The sequence below is a fragment of the Populus nigra genome, chromosome 4 (assembly GCF_951802175.1).
Source record: "Populus nigra chromosome 4, ddPopNigr1.1, whole genome shotgun sequence".
NCBI classification, from domain to species: Eukaryota; Viridiplantae; Streptophyta; class Magnoliopsida; order Malpighiales; family Salicaceae; genus Populus; species Populus nigra.
Window position 1 is genome coordinate 7297895 of NC_084855.1, and position 25508 is coordinate 7323402.

At 32.8% G+C, this 25508-nt stretch overlaps 3 protein-coding genes across 8 annotated transcripts; 2 read left to right on the forward strand and 1 right to left on the reverse strand.

Annotated features, from left to right (window-relative positions):
• On the forward strand, nt 1–1909 carry LOC133692203 (14-3-3-like protein). The gene is made up of 4 exons (XM_062112969.1): nt 1–644; nt 977–1099; nt 1407–1523; nt 1605–1909. The coding sequence occupies exons 1-4, from the start codon at nt 159–161 to the stop codon at nt 1662–1664; spliced, it is 786 nt and encodes a 261-aa protein (XP_061968953.1). The 5' UTR covers nt 1–158; the 3' UTR covers nt 1665–1909.
• Nucleotides 1910–6642: 4733 nt separating this feature from the next.
• LOC133690508 (VQ motif-containing protein 9) lies at nt 6643–9798 on the reverse strand. Of its 2 annotated transcripts, none has more exons than XM_062110732.1 (2): nt 8622–9798; nt 6643–7039 (listed from the first exon to the last, which is right to left on the reverse strand). In XM_062110732.1, exon 1 carries the CDS (start codon nt 9637–9639, stop codon nt 8650–8652), a length of 990 nt encoding a protein of 329 aa, XP_061966716.1. In that variant the 5' UTR covers nt 9640–9798; the 3' UTR covers nt 6643–7039; nt 8622–8649. The 2 variants fall into 2 exon arrangements, with proteins under 2 accessions (XP_061966716.1, XP_061966715.1); XM_062110731.1 differs by lacking the exon at nt 6643–7039 and adding an exon at nt 7787–8058.
• Nucleotides 9799–19699: 9901 nt separating this feature from the next.
• LOC133692486 (cytochrome c oxidase subunit 6b-1-like) lies at nt 19700–25508 on the forward strand. Of its 5 annotated transcripts, none has more exons than XR_009841900.1 (6): nt 19701–19988; nt 20891–21193; nt 21315–21397; nt 21526–21607; nt 24671–24792; nt 25281–25508. XR_009841900.1 is itself a non-coding variant. In XM_062113477.1 (5 exons), exons 1-5 carry the CDS (start codon nt 19959–19961, stop codon nt 24722–24724), a joined length of 552 nt encoding a protein of 183 aa, XP_061969461.1. In that variant the 5' UTR covers nt 19701–19958; the 3' UTR covers nt 24725–25073. The 5 variants fall into 5 exon arrangements, 2 of the variants coding, with proteins under 2 accessions (XP_061969460.1, XP_061969461.1); XR_009841901.1 differs by having other exon boundaries at nt 25293–25508; XR_009841899.1 differs by lacking the exon at nt 25281–25508 and adding an exon at nt 24879–25073.

The window sequence follows — 25508 nt, forward strand, 5'->3', positions numbered from 1 at the left end:
CCCTCCATCTTCACCTACGCAATCATCGCCCCCCCACTACCCACCAAAATTAGCCCCCCGTCCCTCTCAAATAACATAACCCTCTCAAGAAAACCAGATCTAAATCGTCCTCCCTCTCTCTCTCTCTCTCGATTTCCATCTTCTCTATTTCTAAAACAATGGCGGTCACACCATCAGCTCGCGAGGAAAATGTTTACATGGCAAAACTCGCCGAGCAAGCCGAACGTTACGAAGAAATGGTGGAGTACATGGAGAAAGTCTCTGCCTCCCTCGAGAACGAGGAACTCACCGTGGAAGAGCGAAACCTCCTCTCTGTGGCTTACAAAAACGTGATCGGAGCTAGACGTGCTTCGTGGAGGATTATTTCCTCGATCGAGCAGAAAGAGGAGAGTCGTGGTAACGAAGACCATGTGTCTGTGATCCGTGACTACAGGGCTAAGATTGAGACCGAACTGTCTTCGATCTGTGACGGGATCTTGAAGTTGCTCGATTCGAGGTTGATTCCAACGGCCTCGGCTGGTGATTCGAAGGTGTTCTATTTGAAGATGAAGGGAGATTATCACAGGTATTTGGCTGAGTTTAAAACTGGTGCTGAAAGGAAAGAGGCTGCTGAGAGTACTCTCACTGCTTACAAAGCCGCTCAGGTTTTTTATTTTTCTTTCTCAGATCTTACGCCTTGGATTTTTTTTATTTTATGGTTTTTGGTTTTAGATTTGTTCAGTTTAGATACTGATTCGTGTCTTTTTTTTTTGTTTTTTCGTTGAAGGTTGCAATTATTGAGTATTTGTTATGGTGTTGATTTGTTAGCTAGAGAGCTTTGATTGCCCGCCTTTTTATGTTTATTATATATATAATTTCTTCCTTTTCTGCATGGATTAGAAATCTTCTTACGTTATCTATTTTGCACAAATGTAATTCTGCTCTGTATTTCCCATCTGAATGCTTTGCTGTATTGAAAATGGATTTGTGATTGCAGGACATTGCAAATGCAGAGCTGGCTCCCACTCACCCAATCCGTCTAGGATTGGCTCTTAACTTCTCTGTCTTCTACTATGAAATTCTCAACTCTCCAGATCGTGCTTGCAGTCTTGCTAAACAGGTCTGCCATTCAGCTTTTTTTTCCATCTTTTTAAATTTTATGACAGATGTTCATCTATGCATACTTTCTGTCTTCTAGGTGATTGCAATTGCAGGATTTTTTTTTCTCGCTTCAATTTTTTTTTTTTGTGTTTTAGCTAATATCGAAAATAAATTTTTAAAAATAGAAAATCAACCGTAACTATTGTCTGTCGTAAACTATATTACTGTCCCAAGCACCCCCTTTTAAGCAATTGTTTGCTATTTTATTTGAGTTTGTCTTTTTCTTAAAACCATAATTTTCTTTCCTTGAACTTATCACTTATCAGGCTTTTGATGAGGCCATTGCGGAGCTGGATACGTTGGGTGAGGAGTCATACAAGGACAGCACTTTGATCATGCAACTCCTTCGTGACAATCTTACTCTTTGGACCTCTGACATGCAGGTAATGGACTTATTCCAAACTATCCCTATCCATTTGTTTTTGCACTCGTATTGACAATGGGAAATATCTGTTCTGATTCAGGACGATGGTGCTGATGAGATTAAAGAAGCAGCACCCAAACCTGGTGATGAACAGCAGTGAAGGTGCTCTACTGCAAATTAGGGTTGAACTTCTCCTCTATATGTTTTTAATAGGAGAAGGTGCTTGTTGCTAATTTGCTTGTTATTCTGATCTTTTAGGCATTCTTGTCTTGGTTATGAATCATGGACGCGCCAAGCTTTTCTTCCTTATTTTCTTTTAGTTTGTCATATCAATTTGTGTTTCTGGATGGCCCCTGTTTTCGTAATGATATCTGGTTTTGCCATTAAGAAATTCTTTCCTCGTAAGATCGATAGCCTTCTTTGTTTTAACAGCTTTGGTTTTTGCCCTTGATTGCTGTGCTCTGCGAAAGCATTTTATGTTGGACCGTGTTTTGGATACCCCAGGCAATCTCATCTCCCTATTCTCTCTGAATTCTGCTTGCGAAGATTTATTAAAAGTCCACGGGCATAGATATATTATTTGTTTGAGGTTCCATCTATCACTACTAGGTTTAGATGCTCCACCCCTAGCCAGTTGCCTAAATTCAGTTAGATTATAGTTCTCGCATATTCGATCTTTGAGGAAATTGACAGGAGATGCGGCTTGCTTGGTTGTCCATACTCTATTGTTTGTCGTTACGTCTATGTTGGGGAGAATTCTAATGAAACAATGGCTGCTTGGTTCTTTTGTTCGATGGTGTAATGTCTCCACGCTTCTTTTAGGCAGTGTTTGGATGGGAAACATTATGCTTGGCTGGCAGACATAAGTGAACTTTATGTATTTGAAAATTCAATGAAATTTTCGTTCTTTGTACGCATAAGCTCAATAACTTTTTTCCAAAAAAGAATCGTCTCTTCTTGTAATTTATTCTTCTCATTTGCGATTTTCTCCTCCCATCCTTTGTCTAGCTTGATAAAATGATCATAAATCGATAATTTGCTCTCAACTTGATAAATTTGAAAAATTAGATCATTTCATCCTTAGAATAAGAATACATGTTGATTTGAATTTTGTGTTGATTTTTCTTTTATTTATAGTTTTTTTGTCGTATACCTGTATTTATAAGGTTTATTAGATTATTTAGATGTCATTCTGTGAAAAAAACATAAGAAACCCAAGTTTTTTAACAATTCCATCCATATTTTGAAAACTCGATCTAGTTATTGACTCAGTAAGTGATCGGGTCAGATGGATTGATCCGAGCCAACCTAAAACACCTATAAAAAAACTTTTTATTTTGGGGTCTCTTTTTTTCTTTCTTCTAATTCTTTAATTCCTTCTTCAGTGCACTACAAGAGTAGCAACATACCCAAAAACCACAATCAATCAATCACTTAAAAAAAATAGAAAAGAAAATTTTTATTAAAAACAAAGGAGAGAGAAACTAACATTTTGCTTATGGTTTTCTTGTCGGGAGTAGAAGCGTAGGTCTCCTCCATTATGAAATTATAAAGAGACGAGACACGCAATTTAGTTGTTCAATAGACTGAGGGTGGAGGGGGGCAACTGACTGGTGGTGTTTTGCTATTATTGTGCTTAATTCCATATTTGAAAACAAATTGTTTCACCGGCCAAAAATAAAGAAAACATAGAGTGAAAGAAAAAGATTCAAACTTTTTTTTTACAGAGAAACAACAACGATTAATAGTCAAGAAGTTCTCTACTCCTCAGTTGGGTTTCAAAAAGTTGAGTTAATTAGGTTTACAAATTGTAACTGTCTTCTTCTTCACTCTTCAGTCTTCAGTGTTTTGGCTTTTTAAAAGACTAAAATGACATTGTTTAATAACTGTTAATATATAAAAAAGTTGACCGGGTCTCACCCGAGTTTGACCGGATGGACCTGGTCCCGGGTCGACCGAGTTTTTTCGGGCTAGTTTCCAAGTAGGTTTTTGCCTCCACCCGGATCGGTTTCAAATCCGAATCAGTCGAATCCCGGATCAACCTACCAGGCCGATACAGATTTTAAAACTCTTAACCCGTCAACACGCCAGAACTTGGCTTAACTACCCCAAATAGCAAAGAAGAAGACGAATGGATAGCACATCATCTTTGCAGATGACACGCCCTTTTCTTTTAAATATAGCTGGGCTTGGACTTTACCTAGATACTATATCTTTTCAGTCAATATCATCTTTATCAAAATAATTTTAAAATAAAAAAATTAAATAAAAAAAATTCAAATATTAAATAATATCCTCGGGGTTCTTGCTGAACTTGGGTTGGCAGATTAAGTTACAAAGATGTTGTAAGCAGATTGGCCCAAAGGGGATTCATGGGCTCATTTTACAAAGCTGGTTCTTTACTATAAACTGCAATTTATATTTGAATTCTAAAATTTCTAAATGGTTCATGAATTGTGGGATTCTGACGTAATATTGGATTTTACTCTATAAAATATCATTATAATTATTCCACTAAAAGATTTCCTGATCAACATACACGTCAACTAAAATTACGTACATAATTATATATATTGTTTCACTATTTTTATTTTTATTTTTGTGTAGACCATTTATGTATTACTTCTTCTCTACTAAAATAATTGAAAAAGGATATGGTTCTTCACTGTCCGTGTATACATAGTGAAGCACCTGCGGTTTTTTTTATTTAAAAATTATACTTTCTATTTTTTAAAAAAATTCATTCCTCTCCATTTTATTCATTCTAAATCATAATTTTATTCTTCATTATTTTATTGATTTTAAATTCATCATCATAATTTATTTTGATTTGTTTTCTATAATATTATCATTATTTTAACAAATATCCTAGTATTTGTTTGGTGTTTAATTTTTCTTGCTAAAAATTAAATTTTTTTATGTTTTGAATTGCTTTGATGTGCTGATCTCAAAAATAATTTTTAAAAAATAAAAAAATATCATTTTGATATAAATAAAAATTACTTTAAAAAACAACTGTAACCACACTCACAAACAAACAATTTATGATAAACAAGACCTGTTATCAAACTAGTACAAAATAAAATAATCAAGTTTTTAAAAGTTAAATAAGTTACATATACCTGTAATAAAAAAAATTAACTCGTGTGCGAAAAACAAATTCTATAAATTCTATAAATCAAGTTCTGAAAATTTGATTAAGTTAAAATTTACCGGCTATTAAAATTTTTAACTCGTGTGTGAATTTTAGTTTTTTTTAAAAAAACATAGAGCATTGATATCTCATACCAAAAAAAAATCTATATTCATAAGAAGAACAAATAATAGATGGTTATCTTTTATGGGCTCACGAGGCCTAATAGGCATTGGGCTTATGGACCAGTTCTCTCTCTTCTGAAATTTCATCCCACTCTTTCCATTACATATCAATCCTTTTTATTTCAGAAATAAAAATTAGAAAAGGAGAAAGCTAAAGGAGACAAGCAGGCAGACTCCACTCCTTTGCTTTTGTAGTTTGGGCTGTTATCAAACGGGATATGAGTTTCTACTTTTTTTTTTTTTCAAATTATTTTTTTTAGTGTTTTCAATGTGCTGGTAATAATAAAAAATTATTATTTGATGTTTTCATCAAATAAAAACATACTTTAAAAAAAAATTAACCGCTATCCGTATTATAAAACCCATATTCATTTCAATGTGTTCTTCTGTTCGATTTGTTTCGCTGTTAAAAGCAGCCACTCCATTGGTTTGAGGAAGGGATTAAGGGACTTCTGGCATATTCATTTCAATTTGTTCTTCTATTCGATTTGATTCGCTGTTAAAAGCAGCCACTCCATTGGTTTGAGGAAGGGATTAAGGGACTTCTGGCGTTTAAATATGATTAATTGTTCTGTTTTATGGTATTCCTTTTCTTTTCAACCTTATCGCGCATTGCTGGTAAAATTCCTTAGGTGAAAAGACACCGCACTTGGATTAAGAGGGTTCTGTGAAGTCCTTCTCCCTCGTAGATGCTCTTCTTCCTTTCTCCCTCGACTGATATCAAAAGTCCACCCTATTCCTCGCACCAATACTGTGATCGAGATCTGTCCCTTTCACATCAGAGCCATGGCCAGCCTCTGCTTGTCACCGACGGCAGCGGTCACCCTGATTATCAGGCCCCTCTCTTGGATTAACCTTTAGAGTTTTTAAGCAAATACTAAATTGGATTTTTTACATCATTTGATTTTTCTTTCCTTCCACGAATCATGATTAAATAGGGACTCGATTACTAATAAGATGCCGTCAGATCTCCGATATTGTACTCAGGTCACCACTTTCCCCTCTTTGTTTCTTCCCAATTGTACAAACAAATCTCGATCTAAATTTCTTAAAGAAAAATTAAAAATTATTCTTAAATGATTAGGAATTTAAATATGGAGAGCTCCAAGAAATTCAATGGGGACTGAAATGCCGATAAAATTTAACCTCCACTCATTCAGTAAACTTTCTTTAAAACCACGAGCACGAGTCAAGCGGGCACCTCTTCACGAGGTCCAGTGCTGGAAAGGAGACGTGGAGTCTTCTTGTTGGCATGGTGCCATCAGGTAATCTTTTATCTATCACTTCTAACACATTTGTGACTTGCAAATCTTATCAGCACTTCCACTAGATTCCTTATCAATTTTTAATTTGTCAGCAGCTTAGGTGGACGGCGCCTAACTCTCTAGCTTTGCCGATTTGGATGTCGCATTCTAAAGGATTCCCAGGTCTTCTTGCATTCAAACGGCACTCATCATTTAACTGTGGCGGAAAGTTTATAAATAATAGTCAAAAAAGTAATTTTCATCTTTCCTAGGCCACCAGACCCGATCAAATTGGAATATACATGGATATTGTTGCCGAAGGAGACTAAAAATTGCTGTTGACAACATGAAAGATAGGTTGAACTAGAAAGACGTCCCCCGCCAAATATGTTCGTGAAGCCTAACTAAATTAAACTAGCGAAAAATGGAGTGGCCAATCCAAGGAAGGTAGCTGAATTTCTGTGTAGTTCAAAGTGAAAGATATCCCTTAACCATTGGGTATATAATTCATAAAACAAACAGAAAGAAGAACTTCGAAATAGTCTAGAGCTACCATAAAAGTTTTGGGGAGAAACATATTTCAAGCTCCAGAAAGAGTTCTACCATTTTATTACGATATTCTTACACCCAACATGTGCAAATGTTAGCAGGGCATTCGAAGTTCGTGAATTCTAGTAGTGGGAGTGAGCAAGCTAACAAGTGAAGAGTTACTTTGTGTGGTACCAATCATCTAAAAGTCTAATCTTTGCTCACAACAGACACTGGAGAGACCACGGAAGTTCAAGGGCCCTTCTTGTGGAGCGTAAGATCCAGTAAGCCTCCAGGACGGAAAAAAAAACCCTCGTTAACTTGGAGTATCTCTCCACCTGTATTCATTCAGCATTCATACTGCTATCTTTCCACATGTATCATTACCATCCCACATTTCATATGATTTGAGTCATTGACATGCACTTGGAATATCTCTCGCTAACTTCACAAATAACGAGAAAACAGCCATTCAACTAATATCATCAACATCCGTTTAATTCAGTGTTTCTAGATTCACTTGTGATGCATAAATTAAGAGATCATGATCCCAAAAAGAATTGCAATGCTGAAGGGAAAGTGACATGGTTTAAAGATAAAGAAAGTTTGAGGGCAGTTGCATAGGGAGGATAATTAAAACAACAATCAAATTTTTACAAGTCCAAGAGCATTCGTGTAAACCTTCTTTACCAAATCACGCAAAGATGGTGCACCAATCACCACAATTACTCTGATGAAGTTATAGAAATGGGAAAAGAAAGGCACATATGGATCTGATAGAAGATGAGCATGGAATCATTTGACTCACTATTGGTTCAATTGCTAAGCTGTGGAGCGTGGACAAAGGGTTAAATGAATCCTGGAAGTCAATTGCTCTGCCAAAAAAAGCAAGAGCAGGAGAAGCATGCTGGTCTATCAGACTTTGGCACGAGTCAAATCCATAAATAGGGGTTCCCCCTTGTCAATTTGTATCACCCATACCCCTTCTCCTTCTGTAATTTTTTCCCCCTTCATTCTACACTCAGTAGGAGATCAATAAAGCCTAAAGATGTAAATACTTCTTCACAACTGAAACTTCTAGTCTATAGGTGATTCAGATTCCACAAGCATCCAAGCAAAACAAGGAACAATTGGGTGGGAGGAAAAGTCTAAAAAAAAATAATCTTGCCATCAATGAACCCAACACACATCAGCACATCAGAATCCCGCAGGTCCCCTTTGATGTTCCTTAAATCATAATCACAAATGTTAATCCAAAAGGGTGGGGTACAAGATTAAACACCCCACCCCCTGCATCTGCTTAATCTCGATAAGAATTCCAAGATGTGTTGCCTAGTGTGATCATTTTACATTTCCATATAAAATCCAAACTCCTAAACGACTGGTTGGTGGTACCATAGAATATTAACCTGTCAAAACTATTCCTTCAGCAAATCTTGCCACCACAAGCATTTTTTTCTACTCCTGGTAAGACCACACACTTAAAATTTAGCAAAAACATAAGTGAGACAAGCACGCTAGCAATACTGCGAGTGTAGGTTAAGGTGAGCAGAAGAGAGACTGTCCTAAACCCAAGAGGGCTATCTATAATAACAGGTTTAAACTCATAAATTACTAGAAACGGAAATTCAGTGCCATCCAAAATCAAACAAAAATAAACTTGGAGCAAACGGCGACATATACATGAAAGGAAATCAAGTACATGGTCATTCCAGCAGCAGCAGCAGCAGCATATGCCAACTATAATTCAGTAAATTCTAATGGTTTAACCACCTGCACCTTGATTATCCACCAAAATAACTTTTCCTATTTCAAATATCTTTTGATATAATATCTAATTAATCAGCGCTAAACACTTCTCTAATCCAGAAAATTTAAACCCCCAGCTATTTACAACAGCTATTAATAATAATAATAAAAAAAATAAAAATAAAAAGGAAAATAAATCTAAGATCCCTAACCCTCAAACTAAAAAGACAAGGTCTGTTCGTAATAATAATAATAATAATAATAATAATAACGCTTACCTGGAGAAGAAAAAAATTAATTGAACTTTCAAAGACCTCTCCATCTAGGGCTAGTAACGGGCACTGTTGGTGAGAGAGGAAATGAAGATGGCGAAAGCAACAAACTCGGGGAAAGCAGAGGATATGGAGACCGCGGTGAGTTCATGCATCCAAATGGCAGCGGTGACGTTGGCAATTGAAACTGCGGCTGTGGTGCGACCATCCCTGCTAACTGCGAGGGGTTCATTACTTGTTGCGGGGGTGGCATGGCAAATTGCTGTTGTGGAGCCATCAGATTGTTCCATCGAGGTGAAACCAACGGGGCCAGCGGCGAGAATCCCGAGAACTGCTTGTTAGAATCAACGGCAGAGATCGTGTTCTGGAGGTACCGCATGTAAGCAGAAACAGGCGATTCCGCCGCCGCGTGAACAGCCGGGAATGGCGGTAACGGGGAGAGAGGTGCCGTTGACCGTTGGATGAAACTGTTTGTCGCAGAGGCGGAGGGGTTAGGGTTCGGAACGGTGGTCAGGGGTGGTTGTTGAGGAGGTGGGATGGTGCTGTTCAGCGAAGGAGGAGGACGGTTGCTAACGTGAGCCAAGGGCGGAGGACGAATACGTTGTAAGCGAGAGCTTTGAGGTTTGGGTGGGTGTATGGGTGGAGGTGTAGAGAATCTCTCATGAGCTGGAGATCCTGTTAGTTTTTGTACCACGTCACGGAAATCATTCTTGTTTATATTGTAAACAGGCGGTTGATGCTGATGCTGCTGCTGCTGCTGCTGCCCCTGCAGATTTTGATTTTGTTGCTGTTGTGATGATGGCTGAGATAGTTGCGTTTGCGATTGCTGCTGACAGGGTTGATCAAAGGGGCCCTTCTTTATATTTGCGGTGGTGGTTGTGATTGGGGGTTTGGAGATCTTGTGAGAGAGTTTGTTGAGGTGTTTGAGATAGTGATCTCTGTTGTTGTCGATGGCGGTGTTGTGGGTGCTGCTATTACTACTGGTGATTGTAGAATCACCAGATGATTGACAGCTTTTATCCATTGGAGAAACAAAAAACCACTCTCTTTCTTTCTAGATCTATTCTAATGATCTGGTAATAAAGATCATGTATATGCGCGTGCAAGTGGAAGCTGCTGCTGCTGCTGCCTGTGTTTCTGTGGGGAAGCTCTTATCTTCTTCTCTGTGGCAGACTTCAAAAGAGGTGTTTAGGTTGGGTAGCTGTAGGGTCACACAGATTATATTATATTTTTTTGAAAATTAACCCCAAGAATTGTGAAATTAGCATTAATCGAATTGTTTTTTTTATTATTATTAAAAAAAAAACACAATCTGGTAAGAACAGCAGTTACCAAGTACGATGTCTTAAAATTTCACATTTAGAGACTACGATTTTTATCTTATTTTCCAAAAGAAAATTTAGACAGCCGAAAGTTTTTTTCAACTATATTAAAAAAAGGAAAAAACACCTCACAGATTAACAGATACATGTAATCCTAGTACAAACAAGTGGGAAGATACAAAGAGGGAAAAACGATAACGGTATTATTAGAAAACATTTGACGAGAAGAATGCACGAACATTACAGAAGAAATATTTAGTCGATAGCCTTTCTCAATATTTATAAATTTATTTCATTGAGCTTTTTTTAATAATTAATATTTTAATGTGATTACAAAATCTCTTTCTTCTTCTTTTTTTCTCTCAATTTATGTCATCTCTCTTGAAATTCCAATGACGCAGGTATATGTGATTTTCATCCAACCATCTTATTTTCCAAAAAGAATTTTGACCAGGTTGGTTTTTAAAGCCCGGTTTGTTTTCATGTTTTATAAGTGTATAGAAAAAATTATTATTATTTTATTTTAAATTAATATTTTTTGATATTTTTATATTATTTTGATGCTTTAATTTTAAAAATATTTAAAAAAATATATTATTTTAATATATTTATAAATAAAAAATATTTTAAAAAATAACCACAAACTCGAGATTAAAATCTTAATAAAAAGATTTTAAAAACCATGGTGGGATGGAAAAAACACCCCTCGTATGAACAGATGACAGGCAGTTGCAAGTGGGGGAGAGGAAAGCGGTAAAGGGAGTGTGTATGGGAGTTTGTTTATAATGTGGTTTTTCCTTTCGCTTTTTACTGATTGGCTTGGGAGGCTTAAAAGAAGAGAAAGGACACGACCCGTAAAAGAAGGCACGCATCTCTCTATCAGGAGAAGAAATTATTATTATTATTATTATTATTATTATTATAATTATGCACTGCTAAATACCAATTCTGTATCTAATCTTATTTTTGCAAGAGGATAAAGTGTGCCTACGTCAACAATGCTTGTTGTTTTCTCTCTCCCTTTTTTTTTTTTTCCAAAGTAGGGCCCATCGATACTCGGAACAGGGCCTGTCTCTGGACTTTCCACTCCCACCCAAAATTAAATCAAATTGTTATATCCTCGCTTGTTGCAGCTCCTTTGACTGATCCAGTGGCTCCACGTGATTTACCTTTCCTTTTCTTTTCTTCCATTGTTGGTGGAGTCACAATTTCAAACTATGAATAACGTGATTACGATGTAATTTCTTCTTTAAAAAATTGAAGGTGCTACCGTGACCGGGAGGAAACCAAATCAACCGGGGGTCCCGGTTTAATGGTTTTATCTTTCCCTACTTGGTTAAAAAAAGAATTTGAAAGTATGGTAAAAATTATTGTTTAAAATAATTTTTATTTTAAAATGTATTCAAATAATTTTTTTATTATTTAAAATTTATTTTTGATATTAATACATCAAAATGATTTAAAAATATAAAAAAATTAATTTAAAATAAAAAAAATTAGATTCTTGCGGGTAACATGTCAAGTATCAATTCCAAACAGGATCAGTGAAATAGCAATTACTTTTGGGGAAAAAATTAAATAATAATTTTTATTTTTAAAATATAAATTTGTTATCAGTGTAAAAAAAACAATTGAAAGGACAAAAAATAAAAAATAAAAAAATCAAAGATTTTTGAAAACGCGCAACCAAGCACGTTGCCAAGCGTTTCCGTATTTGCCATCGTTGATGAGTGTAGTTAATGCTGTTTGTTTTATCGAACGAAGCAAGTAATTATTATATCTCTTGGAATTTTCTATGGCCGGTCAAACTGACGTTACAGTGGGATGTGAATCGTACAGCAAATTTCAGTAACAGAGATGGCATCGTCGTGACTTTAGAGATCAAGGCTGCAAAAAGGTGTTGGCATATCATCTTTCATCGCCAACCAACGCCCCTGTTTCCCAAACTTTTATCAGCCCTCCATTTCTTTTTTTTTTCTTTTTTTTTTCCAGATATGGTGATGGCTGCCTGTGTATGTTTTACATTAGATTAATTTATATTTATATATATATAGTTATAACGTTTATTAAACTCAGGTTTTTATTTTGATATAAAAAAATAGATTTAAATCGTAAAAAACAAACAACTTTAAAGTTGTGACCAATCTAAAAATATCTATAACTGTATCACATTATATAATATCAAACGAGCCATAAAACAATTGTCATGTATATATATAGCTTGATTCTCAGTGCTGTTGTATGATGAAACATTTTTTTTCAATGTAAAAAAAGTATAGGGATGGTTTTAATGTTTTTTACCCTAAAAAAAGTAGCTGCAGACTGAAAAATTTATATGTGCATTTAATAAAATAAATTGTTAATTATATATACTCGGGTAGCAAATTTATTAATTCCAACCAAAAATCAATTAAAAAGCTGAGATAACAATGTTATTTATTAGATAAGAAAAGGTTGAATATTTTTTGAAATTAAAATTGGGTCCATAAAGTCTATTCAACTCAACAACATAATTTATTATAAACTTTGCAATAGCCTTATATAAAATCAATCAAAATGAAACATCAAATTCAATTACAAGTTAATTTAATATGAAATGATTAAATCGAGAATAAAAAAGTAATGACAAGAAAAATAAAAAAAATAAAAAAAACATCATGGGTAATCATTAAAACACAATGGATTATGTATTTTTCTTATGTTATATTTTCATTGTTTTTAAAATATTTTTTTATCTCACATTGTCTTGCGTATTTATGATTACAAGTATTATTTCCTAACTTATCCAGCATCACTTTTACAAAACCGAACTGTAATTATTAAATGGGAAGCATCATACATATTACTATTCATTATAGTAGTATAATTACAGATTTGCCATTAAAAAAAACTATTAAGCTATATTTTGGAGGCAAGGTTGTCTTTTTACCATGACACAATTGTCTTTAATATATTGTATGGGATTAGATTTGTCATTTCTTTTTTTTTCGCACTATAAAATTACCACTCGAGCCTTAGAATAAAAAACTCTAATGTCTTTCACTCGAGTGTGTTTTGGTAATTTCATTTAATTAAAAATAGTATAATTACTTTGGTATATTTGAGACAAAACAATATAACTCTCTCATAAGAATCTTTTTTTTTTGTCATTTTATGTTAGTTTTTTTGTAAATTTAAAGGTTGTTTAGGGGTATTATAGTAATTCACATGTATTGAATACTATTTTTTTTTTAAAAAAAAAAACACTTGTTGGCTCGTGCAATGCACGCACCATTATGCAGATAGCCCTCACGTCATTCAAATTGTTAGTTTGGCACGTGCTCCAAGATTCAGAGCAGTTCAACATCGGTGACTATTTCTTTCCCCCCTTTTTCTCTCTCTCCCTGCCTAGACTTTTTCATGCTAGCTCGTTAAAAATTCAACAACAACCCTTTAATTTGTTAATTCTTAATATTTGATTCATTTTATTTTTATTGTGATTATTTTTATCTTTAATAATTTGTAAAACTGGCATGCCTTTTCAATTTCATGCCTTTTAAACTTTCAAATTTGATTCTCATTCTTTTAATTGTTATTTTTATAATCTTTTCAAAAACTGATTTTGTTTTATGATTTCACCTTCTTTCGATATTTTTTCATATTAAATTTAATAAATATTCCTTTGATCACCAGTATTTTTGCCTTAACAAGTTTTTAAAATTGGTTTATGATAAACTTCATGACTGGCCCGAATCTAAAGTTTTAAGGATTACGAGTTTTAAGATGTGATCAGATTCAGGATATTTGTCTGGTTTTGCTTCGTTTTTGTTTTCCTTTGTCTAAGCTTTTTTTCTCCTGTTTCATCCTTTACTATTTATTCAATTGAAGACGGAGTTGTTTTTTTTTTTTTGCGTGGGATTTTTTGTTGGTTTAAAAAATAACCCGGTTATCTCTAGTCATTTTATTTATCGTTATTTATTGTGTTTTTTTGGTTAATTCTTTAGATTTATATTTTTTTCCCCAATACCTTTTTTCAGTGTTCAAAATAATTTTTTTTAAAAATTTACGTGGTTAGAATTCTTTTTATATTTCAAAACCCTTTATTTGTTCTTTCTTTTGAATCCAGTTCTTATTGTTTTGATTACTATTCATTTTATTTTAGATAAGCTTTTAGAATTATTTTTGTTTGTTTGTTTTTTGTAGAATTTTCCACTTATTTTTAAAATAATTTGGTTTTTCTTGAATCTTTTTAATTGCTTCTCTTTGTTGGATTTACTTTATCTAATTAATATTAAATTGGTTAGGAATTGAACCTACTATTGACTAAATCTAGGTTTAGAATTTAATAGGTTGTGTGTTTGAGACCTTTGCCTAGATTTATAAAGTTCACCTGAGTTTTCTTATTTTTTTTCTTTAAAGTTAATGTTTTTTTTCCAGCTTTATCATCTAGCATTTATATAATTAATGACTAGGCTTTGTTTTTTTCCCCCTTATCTTCTGTTTGTATGATTTTTTTAACCGTGTATTTTTGGCCATTTCATGTATTTTTTTGGTTTTTCCATATATTAGCTTATTTTTCTTCAATCGCGTTTGTGCCATGAGTCTATTCTTTTTATTAATATTTTTTATATATAATTTTATCATTTATAATTAAATTAACTGAGAATTAAACTTTTGATTCAATTCAAATTCAAAATTTCATGAATCATAAGTTTTAAAATTAAACAAGGTTTATAAATTCTGCAAAGCGCGGGCCAGAAATCGCGTGTGTATATAGTTTAAACAGTGTTTAGCATTGCGTTTAGGAAGCATTTTTGAAAAAAATGAATTTTTTTATTTTTTTTCTTCAAATTAATATATTTTATATGTTTTTAAATCATTTTCACGTGTTGATATCAAAAATAATTTTTAAAAAATAAAAAATATTATATTAATATATTTTAAAATAAAAAATATTATATTAATATATTTTAAAATAAAAAATATTTTAAAAAACAATTAATATCATATTCCCGTGTCCTCTTAAAATGACATGCTAAGATATTGAATTATGAGCAACTCATTATTGAGCAGTCAAGCGTCTACTGAGTCACTGTTTTAGTCAACAAAGACGTTAAAGCTTTTAACCTAATCAGGTGTTTCTTGCCCGTTAACATATCCAGTCACTCAATCAAGCAAACGAAACAACTTATCATGCGAGGCACTTTAACACTAGCTAATAATAATTCCATGACTCTTTTCTTTTCTTTTCTTCTTTTCCTGTTTAACGGGGTACATAATTTTTTGGTGGTTAAAAGAAGCAAGGGCTGCAAGTCCCGGAGTTCTTTTAGGACGCATACACAGTCTTCCATCGATCAAAAGCATTAACAAGGCTTCATCGACAGCAGCAGAAGCATTTTTCTCTTTGCATTCGAGGCCAATCAAATTCATGATGGAAAGTTATGTCTCGTAACGGCGGGGACAAACAAAACATCCAGCGCAAGTGCGCATAATTACATGCCTGCCTAGTTTTTTCGTGCATGATCACATCCAGATAATATTTTGCTGCTACCCAAGCACAGCACGAAACGCATCTACCAGTTTGTCGCTTTGAGGTGCGTTTATTCCTTCTATAAAGACTCTCGAAGGCCTTCTCGAATAATAATTGACAAGCAAACAAACAGATTATAATTGAGCTTTATTCAGCTGACGATTTGATAGATGAAAATGGGCGGGTTGTAAAACCATGAACATTAAATAACCAGCCAAACGTGAAGTAAATAAACTGTTACATCAGAGTACATCGAAGCTCTTGTTTGTTTGTTTGTTTTTATCGCATTGCTAAGATACTGTTATATCAGAATATATCAAAAACTTTTGTGAATTTGTTTGTTTTTATTGCATTCTTCAAATTTCTTTTCCCACAAATCATTTAAAAAATCTCCACTCTCCCTTTTCAAAATCGAGGAGAATCCTATGAATTCACAGGTGAAATGCACTTCTTACGTTCAATAGTAATATTTTCTTAGAACATGAATTCGAGAAAACTAATGCTTGATAAGTTCAATGTTACTCTAAAATTACTTATCCGTCTACAAAAAATAAATTCATGTTTGATAGTAACTTCAGGCTGGATTACTGGGGCTATGTCAATGGGCCTCGAGAGTTTTATATGTGCAGCAGCCAGAGCAAAATAGTTTTATATGTGCCTGCGAAAATTAGATATTCGATAATTATACTTCGAATCCATGAAGGCAGGCAATTTGTTTTGTCTTGTTCGTACGTAAATCAAACTTAACATGATAAGCAAATTATATGATAGCATTCCCTGTGCCTTTATTTTACCAAGTCTTTGAGTCTTCGTGCTGATAAGATAATTTTTTTTTTTTATTTACACAGGGGATTGCTAAAATTTGTTTTATAATAATTTTAAGATCAAATTAAATATTAACTGTGATTACCACTCACATATAAGTTAAAACTATATTGAATTTTATAATTTAACATGAGTACTTTAACATAAAATATTAATATATTAAAAAAAACAATTAAAGATGGATAAGAAATTGTTATTAAAAAACATTTTAATAGCAAAAGTTTCAACCCCAAAATAATTTTGTGGATTGAACAATGAGGTTATAAGTTCGGTCTTGGGTTTGGTTAATGAAAAATATTTTTTGTTACCAAGTCCTTGCTTGATTAGTAATTTTAGTCCCTAAAATATCTCAATACATGGACCAATACATAAATTATAATGCAATAAGAATTAATGTGTTTATGAATTTTCATGAACTATGAACATTTATTAATGAACATTCATTGATTAACTATGAAAAATCATCATAGTTAATAAAACATTTATGAATCATTAGTGATTAATGTCTTGGTTTGCAAGTTTTATAGACATGTCTTGGATGAGTGGAAAAGATATTAAAAAATTTCTTAAGTTTTTTTTTCTTGTTGCACATTTTGTGAAGATTAACCCTGATGTTTCTATCAATAAATCCTACTCACTAAGTTTTGAAGTATCATAATGTAAGTGCATAAAAAATTAGAAAATCTTTAAAGGATACATTCATGTTACAATATTAACATCCAAATCCCTTTACCAACTCAAACCATATCTATAAATTTACATCCAGGTCATGAATTTATCAACAAAAGTAGTTTTTAGAATCTTTCTATTTGATAAGACAATGAAATTAAGACTCTTAAACCATTAACTCACCTAGTCCGCTTTATTGTTCCTCGACTAAAACGCAATCAATACTCTAGTTATAACTTCTTTGGTGATAATGAGGATTTAACTATAGTGTGTGAGGTTATTGATGACGTGATCATGGTTCAACCCATAATTCATATAGTAATTTTGACTCTCAATGACTTTAAAATCATACCACTCCACAATCTCATTCAAGATGTCAATTGTGTTGTATTTAAGATCATATGGTCATCTTCTATCCTTTTTAGACCAATAATGAAGGTATCAATAATTCTTGGTTTGGAGGTATGAAAAGCTTGTAGCTTGTTGGCTTGATGAACTCGATAATCCTAATAGATTTTTTTACTAGTTTTATTGGCTAAGATTTTCTTAATTGACACTCATATATTGGAGTTACTCATCATGTCTCTTCATATATTATTAGCCTTGTATATATGAAGTGATATAGTGATTTAGATCACTTTTAAGTATGGGATGATAAAATCTTTTAATCTTTACTATTGATGATTCTCATATTCACACACCTATTTGCACCTAAAATTTATCATTTATCTTACATCTTACATGTTTCTAATATAACAAAATCCTTGCTCTTTATATGTTAGTTTGCTACCAATAATAATGTGTTTTTTGAATTTTATGGTCATTTTTATCTCATCAATAATTGTATTTCCAAAGCTATCATTCTTTTTCATCACTGTTAAAAATAGACTTTACATCCTTCATGTTCTGTCTTTTATGCCTAATTCTCATAGCTTTCCTGTTATTCATGTGTCGCATGAACTTTAGCATTACCATTCTAGTCATCCTTGTCCATGTGTATTGCATCATTTAATTTTCAATGAAATTCTATTATTTTATTATTTTTTAAAACTTTTAGTTACACTGCTTGTCATTCGGGCAAATCTAACATATCAATTTACATCCTTTATAGCATATGAGTATTGATTTTTTAGATTTACTATTCGTTGATATTTAGGGTTTGCCTCCACTTTCTCATTTGAAAGGTATAATTACTTTGTTATTTATGTGTATTATTTAATGAGTCATCATTTTTATTTTTCAATTCCTTTAGTCCAAATTAGTAATGATAATGATGATGATGATGATAATGATATTATTAACGGTAGTAGTGATAATAATAATTATGGCGGTGGTAACAATATTGCTGTTGTTGCTACTACTGCAAACAACAACGACGACGACGACGACAATAATGATGATAATATTAGAGAGAAAAATAAAAGAAAGAAGAGGAAGAATAAGAAAAACAATGATGATAATAAAAATACTAATAATAGTTGTTGCGATGATAGTGATAATGACAATAATTTTAGCAACAATAATAATAAATGTGATAATGATTGTGACAATGGTTGTTAAAATAATAATAATATTAATAGAAATGCCACTATCATTGCTAATAATAATGACAATGTTAGCAATAGTTTTGATGGTGATAATAATAATAATAATGATGATGATAGTAGTGATTATAATGATAATAGTAATAATAACAATATTAATTATTAATAATAGTAGTGATAATGATTTTAATCATCATTTTTTGAATTGTTATTTAAAATTTTTTTTGTATAATTATATTTTTTTTGTATAATTATATTTTTTTTTTAATTTTATCATTTAATATTTTTTTTTGGGAACTAGATATCATGATTTTTTTAGAATGGATACTTTAAGTTTAATGACTGGTCACGAATTTAAAAAATTAAAATATTTTTTAAAAGGTTTTATAATTCGTTTTTTTTTCAGTCAGATTATTACAGTTTCATAATATGAACCACTAGTTTGACAAAATATCCTGTGTTAGCTTAGCCCTAATTAGTATATTTACATATTTATCATAGATAATTTTTTTTTATATTTTTTAATTTATTTTCAGTACCTAAATATTATTTTTTATTCAAAAAAAATAGCACAACCCCGCTGCACTGGCACAAAGGTTGGTTATTATCTAAAGCTCAAATTGTTTAAAATTCTTTGGGAAAAAAGAAATTTAAATTATTTAAAAAATTCTTTTTATTTTATTTTATTTCATGAAATATAATTTGGGAAAAACCTAACTAGGAGAATAAAAAACAAAATTCAAGCCGGGAATTTTTTTTAAAAAAATCTGAACATTTAATTTTTTTTTAAGAATTGATAATTTTTCTTCTAAAGTTACTTCTGGTGACTAAAAGCATGTTTGAGAATGTAGTTGCAGTTGTTTTTCACTTAAAAATATATTAAAATAATATTTTTTATTTTTTAAAAATTATTTTTATTATCAGCGCATCAAAGTGATTTAAAAATACCAAAAAAATATTAATTTAAAGTAAATAAAAATATAATTATTTTTAAAATACTTTTAAAATACAAAAAATTGAAATGAGGCAGCAAAGAAGTTACCTTGAAAAGGAGATAATCTTATTGGACCTTAAACATTTCTGTGAGCCTTTTCTTTTACATTTCTTTTAGTCGAGATTAATCTCTCTAAGCTCGGCCCAGTTCTCATCTCAATCCCCCATTCATCGGTCCAAGAAAAATAAAATCGAGCCGAGCCAGCCAGCCAGTAGCTTCCAAAAGCTATCTTTCACTACCGTGAAATGGAAACGTGGCTTGTAATGAGTGGACTCGTATTGCAAGTTTACAACTCAGCCTGCAACCAAGTTTTACTAGCACAGCAACGCGGTAAAAGAAGCTGCTGGTGAGTGGTGAGGCCAAGCAGTTCATAACCTAACCCAAACGCTGACTTTGTTTCTCTTCTCGACATCATTGATTGGCCGCTCGCTCTTGTTGAACCAACTCAACTGCAAAGCTGTCGCTTCTTCTTCCACAAAAATGGCCACCGAAACGCCGACACTATCTGAGGTCTCTCTAGCTTGGATTTATTTTGGATCCTTATTCATTTTCATTTAACATAGAAATTTGTTAGAGAAAATGAGACTACTTTGAGGATGATTTTGTGCTTTGATTCATTATCTGGATTTTTTTAAAAAATATTTTTCTTTTTTTGGTTTTGTTCTAAATCATGAAGGTGAAATTCGATGGTTGATTCTGATTCATTCTCTTGGTGTGTGGAAGAGTGATGATTTCGATTTGTAGTTGTTATAGGTTATGCAAAAATATGTGTTTTGCACAAGGGATGTGCAATTGACGAGGTTTTGCCGTGATACATTTTCTCAATAGTGTTCTTCTTTATGTTAATAATGTCACTGAAACTTGCATTTTTGGTACCAAGTTCTGTCTGTTTTGTCAAAAGTGAATGCCTTTTCTACTGGACCTGTGAGTATGTTTCAATTGCCGAATTGAAGTAGCAAAGAGTAAGTATGTGTAGGATTGTGACACAATGGATTGATGTCTAAGCCTTGTTGTTGTGTTTTGTGATGCCCATTAAGCTTGAGCTTCATCAAGAGATCAACATAAGTTTAACAGTTGAGAGAGGCAGTCTGGTTGACCTCAATATAGGCTCCTACTTAAGTTTAAAATCACCTGCAGCTTGACCAGTTCATACGTTCTGAGCTTATCCGTTGCAAGCTGATTTGTAAAAAAGATTGATTCTTTTAGAAAAATTACTTGTAACGTCTCTACGTTTTCGAACTTGACATGTAAACGTCCTTTTTTCAGTAACCTATACAAGTGCATTGTTTGAAGTGTGATCAGATGTTTAAACCTTCAGCCCTTTGGCCATTTAGCATGCTCAACAAATTCTTTCTGCATCAGCCTGCTATTAATACTGACTAACCTCTTACATCTCATGCTTTGACATGCAGCGATACGAACTGAAGGGAAAAGAAGAGAAGACAGATGTGGTTTCAAAACCTGTAGAAGTAAAAGAAGAGGAGAAACCAGCGACTGCTGTTTCTGAGGAGGCCGCGGAGAAAGCTGAGGAAGCACCACCACTTGCTGCTGAAGAAAAAACTGAAGATACTCCTGCTGCCGCTGAAGAAAGCACTGAAGCTCCCACTACTGATGAAAGCAGCAGTGAAGATGCTCCTGCCGCTGCTGAAGAAACCAATGAAGGTACAGAAGAGAACTCAGGAGAAGAGGCTGTGGAAGAGAAGAAGGAGATTAAGGTAACCATGCATCAAGATATTCTGCTTGATGATGGCATAATTTTGTCATATTCATTCTACTTGCATATCTGTGCTTCCCATATTTTTATTTCCGTGTTGGGATTGCCTTGTTGATCTGTAGCTTGAGACAGCACCAGCTGATTACCGCTTCCCAACCACAAATCAAACAAGGCACTGCTTTACCAGATACATTGAGTATCATCGGTGAGTGCAACCATGCCCATGCTTCTTTTGTTTTCATCACGTTATCTTTTTTTTTTGTCATTATTTTTCCGACTTGACATTGGCTCTTTCTTCCAAGATAAAACATTGATTCTTATGATTTTCTCCAGGTGCGTAGCTGCCAAGGGTGAAGGTGCTTCAGAGTGTGATAAGTTTGCCAAATATTATCGTTCTCTCTGCCCTAGTGAATGGGTACGTATATCTGAGATCTTCAATATACTAAGGAGTATGATATTAGTTTTTACTTTCAACCACACAGGCTGTTCAAAAGCTGTTTAATGCTCTTACATGTCAAATAATGTATACCTAGCATAAAAGTCTTGTAAGTTAAGAATCTTCATGTTATGTGGATATCACCATCATGTCATGGATGTTGAAGAAAGAAAAATCTAAGTCTTGACATAATCTTAGTTTTCAACTGGATGAGCGTAAAAATCACCTTTAAGATTAATATACTGTTCTCTCACAACCAAGTCCTCTGCTCAACTCCAGATTTATTTGTCCAAAGGTGCATTGAAATCCACACTGTTGACTCCTTTGTTGATCTGATTGAGCATTAGCTTTGAATCTGCTATTCAGGATGAAATTTTTAAACTCCAAATTCCATGTCAATTGGTGTCCCAATTTGTGTGCAAAGCGTCCTGAAAATCATTACTCTCATCACATATTAAACCCCCGGCACCTGGCATTCAGGGTTTTACCTTTAGGGACTCTATAAGGTTCATCTTTACACTTTTAGCCAGGCTTTCGATCTTTTTGATGTCAGCATGACTTGCTGTCATGCAAAAGACAATCGCATTTCCCTCATCAAACAGGCGCATCAAATTAAATAAATAAATAAATAAAAACTAGAAGTCATCAGCCATTCAGATGCACCAAGTCGCAAGTTCACTATAGATATGGCTATTTTGTCATTCTAAAAAAACCAACAACCTTTGTATCAGGGGTAATATGTCTTGGTCATTTATAAATGCATTCGAACAAATCGGTCTGATCACTTTTTTTTTACACTAAAAGGACTTAATTATACTTAAAAGAAAAATACTAAACTTACTCAGAGGATTTTTTTGTCTTTTTAATTTTGTAAGTATAGTGAAGTGATTTAATTATCTTTAAAATAAAAAAAACTTAAGTTATCCAAGGGCATTCTTGTCCTTTTATTGTTATAATTAGTTTTACAAGGTTTATTTAGTAATTTAATAAATATAAATATTATTAAAAAAAATTATTTGATGCACGTGTTGCACCTGTCTACACATGGGCAACCCTTGCGTGTCGTCATTAAGTAACCAAATGTTGCCTTCACGGTGACTCCTCCATGATGTAATGGCGTGTATAGTCAATGGACCCTTGGTTTTGCACTAATGGCTTTTCCCCTCGTCTCATTGATTTGCATGTTTGACTCTTTAAAATTTCAAAATAGCCTTTCATTTTATTTTTTTTTCAGATTTGATTTTTATTTTTTTTATTGCTGTTTGTTTTATATGAAATAATTTATAAAATTAATTTTTTTTTTAATTTCATCATCCTTTAATTTTCTTATGTCATATTTGGTTATCATTATTTTGATTGTTATTTGTTTTATTTGAGATAATTTTTAAAATTGAATTTTGTTTGCGATTTCATCCCTCTTTGTTTTTTTTCTATCAGATTTGATTTTTATTCTTTTGATTTATTTATTTTTACTTTGACAACTTTTTTAAATTGAATTTTTTTACGATTTCATACTTTAACATTAAATTGATTGAGAATTGAACTTTTTGATAGAACACAAGTCTAGAATTTCATGGGTTGTGAATTTGAGAAATTAACTCAAGTTTAGGAGATTCGTCTGAATTTGCTTGTTTTTAAGCTTATATTTATTTTATTTTCATCTTTCAACGTTTATTGGATTAGAAATTGGCTATGTTATTTTTTTTTTTGCTTTTTATTGGATTTTTTGCTGATTTTGAAATTGAGTCGGGTTATCTCGCCCTTCAATATTGAGATGTTTGATAAATAAGCTTTATAGTTTTATTGAATTTACTTTTGATGAGGTTACTCCAATATCATAACTAGGTCGTAGATTTTGCATGTTAACTTGAGTGGTCTCGGGTTGAGTTTTTTTTTTGAATTATATTTTTATCTTTAATTTCATCATTTAATATTTTGTTTGCTATAAATTGAGCTTCAAATTTTTTCATTTTACTTTTTATGATGTTATGATGTTCGCATTTATTTTTTCTTTGTTATCAGATGAGATCCTTCAACATTTGATTCTTTTTAAAATTCAATTTAATCATTCAATATTTGATTGGTTGAGAATTGATTTTCTTACTTTTTTTTTTCTTTTCTTTCTATAGGGTTATCTTAATCTTATGCTTATGATTGCGGGGTTAGTGAGTTAACCTGATTTGACTCAGATTTTTATTATTAATTGTTTTTTAAAAAAAAATACTATTTTTTTTATTTTTATCTTTCAACATTAATAAATATATATATATATATATATATATATATATATATATATATATATTTCATGATTTTATTTAATTTACTTTTGACAGGGTTACCCTAGTATCACAACTAAGTTGCATATTTGGCATTTTATTCTGGATGGATTTGGGTCAATATTTTTAACTTTTTTGTGTATCATTTTTTTCCACTTTATTTACCACTATAGTTTTAAAATAAATAAATTAATTGAGCTTATAAAATCCAATCGGGTCAATGACCTAATTTGCTGATTTTATTTTTGGTTTTTAGGAATGCTTACATCGTCTTCTTATCTTTTTTACTTGTGGAAATAAATTATGTCAACCTGTATTGTACTGTAGCGCTGACCATTTCTCTAATATCATATCCTGAAAAAGGCTTATATTCCATAAAAGTCCCTATCAGACAACAGCCAACTCCATCATTGTCAGTCAACATCATCTACAAATCCATGTTTTGTTTTGTTTAATTTAGGCAGTAAGCGCTTCTATAACTGCCACACGCAAATTCTGTCCTTGATCATTCTGGTAGCAGTGCTTTGCTCACGAGGCATCTTATTTTTGGCTACTATACTTAAGCTTCTCTTTTATGCTTGGGGCTGCATGCTGATGCTGGCTTTTTAGATGGTTATTGAGCCGAGTATTCCCTAACCATGAATCACTGCTGCAGATCATAATATTACTCTTTTATGGTTGAAATGGGATCTACGTTCTTGTCTGTCACCTGACCTGCTATATGAATGCTATGTAAGCCTAATTTTGGTTTGTTATCGGGTGGCAGGTAGAGAGATGGAATGAGCAAAGGGCGAATGGCACATTTCCGGGTCCTCTGTAGGTGGGTGCCTGTTTGAAGACCGCCATGCAGTTTGTTTTCTGCTCCTAAATCGAAGTTTCCACCAACAAGTTAGTACCTTAATGAGAGGTGTTTTTCTCAGGGAATGTCCTTTTCGAGTCAGTAAGTTAATAAGAAATTTTGTCTTGTTTATTAGAAATAAGCTCAAATCTGAACACGAAGAATTTGTTGCTTGCGAGAGTTATTGCCATCTTAAGTTGGAGCTTACTTTTTCCCATCATTTCTTTTCTGCTTCAACTGTTATGTAACAGGTACTCATTACAGTTTAAAACCCAAAAGAATCTTGAATTAGATATTAATAACACATACTTCCCTTCGATTACTCAAGAAAGACATTGCCTGCGGGATTTCTCCTATCAAGTTTATAGTTTGGTGCTGTGCTGCTGCTTTATTCTGCTTAAAAGTTTTATGTACATCCATCGAACAAAAAAATTGCAAAGTCGAATCGGATTCTCATATATAGATCTGTTGCTAAGTGGTTTAAAATGTCACTTCATTTTTCTGCTGATGGAATCGGCATCTGATAATTATGCATCAGCTCATCTCGCAGGGACCCTTATCCAGGTCAGAGAAGTTTGAGTTCTGATTACTTGACTAAAGCCGTTGCTCTCTACTGATTATTTGTGCTCCGAGCTTGTTCTGGGACGGAAGAGAGAGCCCAATTACAGGTAATTAGGTCCGAGTGCGAGAACAATAATATTTGTTTGAGATGTTTTCTAAAAGTATGTTTGTTTTGAAAAAAAATTAAATTGATAATTTTTTAATA